The sequence below is a fragment of the Daucus carota genome, chromosome 3 (genome assembly GCF_001625215.2).
Source record: "Daucus carota subsp. sativus chromosome 3, DH1 v3.0, whole genome shotgun sequence".
Taxonomy (NCBI): Eukaryota; Viridiplantae; Streptophyta; class Magnoliopsida; order Apiales; family Apiaceae; genus Daucus; species Daucus carota.
Window position 1 is genome coordinate 62,550,384 of NC_030383.2, and position 7,466 is coordinate 62,557,849.

General features: G+C 32.4%; 1 protein-coding gene across 1 annotated transcript; it reads right to left on the minus strand.

The window, feature by feature from the left end:
* Positions 1-3,518: 3,518 nt before the first annotated feature.
* LOC108211455 (terpene synthase 10) lies at positions 3,519-7,041 on the minus strand. Its single transcript, XM_017383060.2, has 7 exons — positions 6,707-7,041; positions 6,215-6,476; positions 5,470-5,863; positions 5,160-5,378; positions 4,883-5,021; positions 4,353-4,601; positions 3,519-3,905 (listed from the first exon to the last, which is right to left on the minus strand). Exons 1-7 carry the CDS (start codon positions 6,974-6,976, stop codon positions 3,609-3,611), a joined length of 1,830 nt encoding a protein of 609 aa, XP_017238549.1. The 5' UTR covers positions 6,977-7,041; the 3' UTR covers positions 3,519-3,608.
* Between the last annotated feature and the right edge of the window lie 425 nt (positions 7,042-7,466).

Consider the following 7,466-nt stretch of genomic DNA (forward strand, 5'->3'; position numbering starts at 1 on the left):
TAAAAGTTATTTTTTGGCTTGCCTCATTACTAAGAACTTAATTGACCTTACAAAAAAAAAAAAAGAACTTAATTGAGAGTTACGGGTCAAGTCATTTTGATATATTATGATAATCTAGTAATCATAAATTACCTAGGAGCTTGTTTATCTGATTTTACTTCCAATCTTAAATTCATTTTTTGTTTTAAATTAAAATATTCTGTTTATATAATAGGGAAACGGACTTAAACTTAAAAATAAGTCATACTTAAAATTAGAAGTACGTCAGATATACTTTTCTCTATTATTTATATTTCTTCAACAAAATTCAATTTTAATATTAAAAAATATAATTTATAAAATATATATTAGTTTATGATTATATTTTTAATAACCAATAGATCATTTATAATAAAAAACTACAGTATCGTGGAAATCGAATACTTTTAATTTGTTTTAGTTTAACTTGTCAAACTAATCAGGCTAGATTAATTAAAGACCGTAGCACCTGAAAGTAGAAAGTTTGGTTTCACCGACAGGGACCACAACACCAAAATATACCTATAAAAGTAATATAATTAATAATCAAATATATATGGACCTTAGTGACATGTGACTGTAAGTTGTCAATTTCAAATAATCTAATGGAGGATCAATGCTATTATAAGTATTGGGAGATTTTTATTGTCAGGGAATAACTGGACGATCTCTATCACTTTAAATGAAATCAACCATGGTATTGGCAAATCAAAAAAGTACTTCTTTTAGCATTTTAAGTTGCTGCTTTTTTTTGTTCCGTGTGGCAAAAAAGCTGAAGTGCTTCTTTTGGGATTCTGAAGCCACCCTTAGCATTTTTTAAGATTTTTTAGTGATTTGTATTTTATTATGAAATTTTAATTTTTAATGTGTAATAAAAATTTCATGTATTTTAACAAATTGATTTTTTAAAAATTCATAAATTTAAATTATGTCACACTCAATTGACTTATACAAATATCCAAACACATTTAATATTTGATAATTTATAAGTCACTTATAATTTTCTTCTTTGCTTTAACCGATAATCGTTCATTTTAAATTAAGCAGCCCCCAAGTCAAAACAATACAAAAGGCATACTCTTCAGTTGGTTTGTGTACCGCACGGGTGCAGTAAATTATTGCCAATAGTTCCGTATCCTGGAAATTCAATGTTGGAAAACTTATATATGATTCTTTAATCATAAAAACAATAATTGTGTTTTATATCAATTAATTAATAATTAGATTATAGAATACTCATCACATCGTTTGAAAGTCTTAGATATCCAATATTCACAGGAGTAGACTCGAACTATCCATTTATGAAAATTGTGTCCAAAATAACCAAAGAGCTGAGCATTTCGAGTATGTATGCAGGTACACACGTATTTTTAGTTTGCGTGTTCTATCATGTTTGTGATTTTTAATGATAATTTCACAGTACACGCATGATGTGACAGATGCGTGGATTCTCTTGAACACGCATGACAATTATGCGTATGTTGTGCTTCTATGCTCCTCAATATCCAGACATAACTTCAAAGCTTATTTATTTGTATACATCTGATCTCAAAACTCAAAACACCAGTGATAGAGAAGATATTGTTGATATAGATGTAAAACCATGTTAAAGAAGCTAGATGAAATCGATTGAGGGACAATAAATTAGTTAATAAATAAAATTAACAAGAAGAATTGTGTGGATAACTGTGTGTCCGTGTGTATGTATATGTGAATTTCTTTGGATTTATAAGCTCAAGACACAAAAGAGAGAAGCATCGTCCTTGTTCACTCTTCAACTACTAAGCATCGTATACGCATTCTACTAGTGCGAGTTTGAATAGGTAAAAAGAACAATTATATGGAAAATATGTATTTTAAACATATAATCATTAGAAATTCGTTATTTAGGGTAATTTTTCCATCATATTAGTCTGTTTGTGTACGGCATGGGTGCGATAAATTATTGTCAATGGTTCTGTGTGATGGAAATTCAATGTTGGACAACTTATATATAATTTTTTAATCATAAAATAAAATAAATATATTGATATATAACTAATAGTTATATTAAGTTATTTTTAAAATGAGTAATTAGTTTGATATCATTGACTTTTGATGTAAATGAATTTAATGTGATGATCGTAAAATGAAATTTGTCAAATTAGGTAATTTTGTATTATGAATAATTAATAAATTATTAGAAAGACATTTTGGCTTGTAGTGAGCTCATTACTAAGAACTTGAGAGTTATGGATTAGTTATTTTGAGATATTACGAGAATTTAGTAATCATAAAGGTCATGACTCATGAGGAGTATCAACACAATGCAACTAATTTCTTACAAACACATGAAACAAAAGCAGTGCTGCAGCTAATTTCTTGAGTTCATATATATTAGCCCAGAATAGACTTTTAGCGTGAAATTCAAAATAGACTTTTATAAGCAACTGATTCATGTCAGCATGTTTAAACTGGTTTCTATAATCCCCGACCCGCTCATGATTCAGGGTTATCCGGGAATTTTATGAAAAACTTGGACTATTTTTTGGAAGGAAAAAGAGTTCCACTAAGGTTGATTTTAAAAAGGTTTTTTGTATTCCACACTCACAATATTCAAATTCAAGATGATATATAATAATAAAAATAGAGAGAGAAATTGAAGGGCAGTCAGTTCGACATCCAAGTCAATCCTCACGATTTGGTATACACTCATAGCAGGTTGTTGATGACGATTTCATGAGCTTAATTTTTTATTCGGCAAGTTTATTCTCTCAATATTATATGTAACCAAAATGTCTTCGTCTTTTTAAAAAGATACGTCTTTTCTCGATTAATTATCTTGTTGTGAACAAATGTGTGTTTTACTTCTTGACTTGTTAATTTGTTTTGTATATATTACAATAACATATCTACTTCATATAAATTATTTTATACTTTTGATCTTCTAATTTTAAGGTCATATGAATTTTTAGGTGATCGAAATCATGGATTTATATTTGATTTGTAAATTTTGTTTAGCTTACTTTGTAGGTCAGGTCGAGATATTTTGTGACATGTTTTTGTCTTATCTGGATTTGTTATGATTGGCCAGAATATTATTTTGAAATCAGGTCCATTATAGATTTTGATATGTGTTCTTGATTGTGTGGTTATGTTATAGTGTATGGATTTGATATAATTTTTTTTTGAATTTTACTCTCGAGATATTTTAGTCTTTTAAATTTTTTGCACGTACTTTTAAGAGTTTTGACTGCTTGATTAAAATTTTTACTTTTAAAATTTCATTTTGTGATGAATAAAAATAATAGTATCATTTTATTCAAAATAAAAATAAAATTTGAAAAATAATATTTCTATGTGTGCGGTCCAAATTTTCAAAAATACTTGCAAAAAACTTAACAGCATAACATACCCTCATCAATTCAAATAATTATCCAGCAAACAATCTTAATATATTGATTTTCTAACTAGATCAGCCAACGTTTAACTCATGAGTTTTATCTAGTCATACAAGTTGGTAATTCAAAATATTCTTTCCTTTCAAAATCTTCAATATTGTACACCATGAAAAGCTTTTTGCAAGCTGGTGAAGAAGATGAAATATTAAACTATAGAGGTATGGGGTCAACAAAAAGATATGTGGAACGCTCTTTGTCCTTGAGAGTTGGAGCACCATGTCCATCTCCATACATGTATATACTCAGAGCTATCCTCCCCAGATTCATGCACATTTCGATAAAAGGCTTCGAGAATGTTGCCTCTGCAATTATTTTCTCTTCATTTATCTCCTTCCAGGTCTCGATTAACAAGCTCCGAACGTAAACCCTAGCTTCCTCTTCTGAAACACCGTTGTCATTCATGTAACATTGCACCACTTTTGGATTGTCACCCCTGGCTAGTTCATGCTGTGATATCATCGAAAATGGAATTGAACGTAAATCGACATGCTAGTCTAAAATGTACTCCTTTCAGCCCACTCAAATGTTTATCGAGATTAAGAAAATAAGTAAAGAGTGAAAAAATTAGAAAAGTGAGGTTAGGGGTGGGACTGGTATTTCATTTTTATATATTATAAACTTTTACGTCTTAGTAAGTTTTGAAATCTAAAGAATTATATAAGACATCTTAAAATGGAAAGTTCAAAGAAAATGGTTGAGACAGAGAAAGTATGAAACAAGTGTGACCCGAGTGCTCAAGCTCATGTCACCGATTTAAAGGATAATAATGTGTGAATAATATAAGATCTTGCTAGGCCTTACTTTTTTTAGTTGAGTTATTCACGGACAAAATTATAAACGTCAAAATATTTTCCATTTGAGTATATATGATCGACAAAGAGATTTAGTACGTACGTATGAGGTTCCCATATCATCTGCAAGTCTCAAAATGATGGCCGCCAGACGAATTATCTTCGGATAATCCCATATGCTTTGTAAGGCCTCGTCAGTGAAGGAGGTTGTGCTCAAGAAATATGAATGAGTTAAAATTATAGGCCCTGTTATTGAGATCCATGCATTGTCGAGGTATTCTCTGAGACTTGGTTTGTATCCACTGTGGTACCACTTCGCCTCCAACAAATAAGCTTCGAAAACATCTGTCCACTGTAAAACAGTTCACTTGAATGTCAAGCAGAGTACTCTACTTAAGTTAAACAAATTTTGCACAAATATGGTTGGTGTAAGAAAAGAGTAGTGCTACATGCACAAAATTGGGTACAAAATTTTGCATAACATGATATGATAATTGAGGTGCGATATTGTTTTAATCACTGCTATTTATGTGAATACAGGGGTCTCGTTCCAATCAAAACTTAACACATGTCATTTTGTGGAAAAATTTGTACCCAATTTTGTGCATGAAGCATTTCCGTAAGAAAATTTACCACTTTCTGGAGGTGAGGAAGAATATTGACACCATGTTCCTTTTCTGCAATATCAGCTACATTGTTGATTTCGTTATAGAACACTGTAAAGCAGACCTTTATGAATTCTGGCATTTGTTCCAAATCCGCCACATCCCATCTGATTAAGTCACAGGGTATATGTTAATGTGCCCGGAAATTAGCAAGGAGAACGATACGAGAGAAGAGGGATACCTACTAGACTACAATGATAGGGACGTTCATATTAACATATAGTATGTGCAATTAAACATTTCACCTTTTCGTTGATTCTGTCAGTACTTCAAGTTCCTCAATTGTAGCGTAAACATCATAGATGTCGTCGATAGTAGTTATGAAGGCTGTAGCAGCAGTGAGCACCTTCCTTCCATAACTAAACTCAGGGTGAGAGTTATAGCCCACGCTCCAGTAGAAACACTCCATCAGCCTTTCCCTAGCGAAGCCTAATTTTTCGCCCCATTCGGTGTCCTTCCACCATCTGCACAAATCAAACAATGCTCAATTAAGTAAACAAAGTATCAAACTATTGATAAAAAAAGTCATTCACAGAGCTAGCCAGGTTTACGTACTTTGACAGGTACTTGAGATCATCTTGATAAATTGACTGCACCATGTTGTAGTCCAGTTTCGCGAAGTAGAGCAAGGCAGGAACATAATCTTCTCCTGGTGCAGACGTCTCGTAGAAGTCGATGAACCACCTAGCTTCTTGCCTTGGCTCCCTCCAATGTTGCGGAAACTCAAGTGCATGACTAACAAGTTTAACAAGATTTTCATCCTTCTTGTTATTAGTATCATCTAAGTAGTCTTTCATATGTTTAGTCGCGAAGTCTTGAGCCTCGTCCATGATCTTTTCGTTCTTCTTTGAATGGAATGATGCCTCGTACAAGTTTACCACACTCTTCATATCTTTGCTGAGGCTGGCCTTAAACTTCCCGGATTCATCCATGAACTCCTCAAATATTTCTACAAAGCAATAATCATAAAACTATGAGTAATTGTTACTCCCTCCGTCCCACATGCAGCTAAATGTTTACATTTGGGTTGGGCACGGAAATTAAGATATAAGTAATGTAAGAGTGAAAAAGTAAAAAAGTGAGGACAGTAGTAGAAACAATTGATATTTAATATATAAAGTAAGTATATTGAAGAATAGTACCGAGAGTAGTTGATTTTTATATTATGTAATTTTAAGTTTTGAAATGTAAAGAATTCGATGTGACATCTCAAAAAGGAAAACGTAAAGAAATGGTTGGGATGGATGGAGTATTGTTTTCATGAGTATATACTATGGAGACAAATCAAGTAAACAATTACCTTGAGGAACGCTGAAATTATGTTGCCTCAAGAGTCTAAATTTCAGAGATGTGGCATTAAGTTCTTCGCTGCTTAACTTCTCATCCGCAATGTGTATAGCCTCCAAAATTCTCTTGATTTCATCCTCAAAGTGATAAGAAACTCCGAGTCTTTGAATAGTATCGATTAACTCAAGCTTATGAAGGCTGTCCAAGTCCTCTTTGTCGAGCAGCATCCTCACAATTTCCTTCAATCCATTAGCTTTTTTGTTGCAAATTTCTCCCTGCATAAATATACATATCTTAAATACGAGTTTTTTGCAACATTATAAATAAACATAGCGGTGATCAAGCATGATACACAAATTATTACCCCTATACGTAGGAACGGATATAGTAAGAGGCATGCATCAGGAGACAAGGATCCCCTTACAAAAATTGACATTTTTCAACTTTCAAGCATTCTAAATTTTACGAAATTATAGAAATGTCCCCAGAAACCAATCATGCGTACCTTAAAATCACTGCTGAGTGATTGGAAAAAATCATAATCCCACATGGAAGGAGGATAGTTTCCAGATCTTCGACCATCCGATACTTCATCACTAACATTGCCAGTACTCACTACTGCACTATCATGACTACTGCTACTGCATCTGATACCAGGAACCTCGAAAACCTTCTTGGCATTCGACGATGGATTTACACATGTGAAAGAAGTTGGTTTGAGCATAGAATGCAATGAAGAGAACCTCATGCCAAGATTCACCATACTAAGGGCCATAACTTGTAGTAGGTTCAAGGTCGTTTGAATGTTTGTGCATGGGAATAACAGGATGATTCTCTATCTGCTTAAATAGAGAATGGAGAAATATGTGGTTTAAGTAGTCAAAACTTGACAACAAGAAAATGTGTGCAGTATTACTGAGTACAATTAGCGTGTTAATCATTCTGTCTTGTGACAATTTAGTGTTGAACAACTTAATTGAAAAAGTTTCATTTCTTACATCTTTTACTAGCTCATTCCGCACTATTAGGGTTTTTACCGTAGCTCATTCCGCACTATTAGGGTTTTTACCGTTAGTCAAATTGATCCTTATCACATATATCAGCCCTCGAATGGCCATAACTAGTTGTATCTAGAGCTAGTAAAAATTTATATCAATTGTTTTTTTATAAATGAGTTAATTTAATAATAAAAAAACCATACGGCATCTACATAAACAATCGCGTCGAACAAACAAAACACAGAAACAATCACTGATCAATCCATT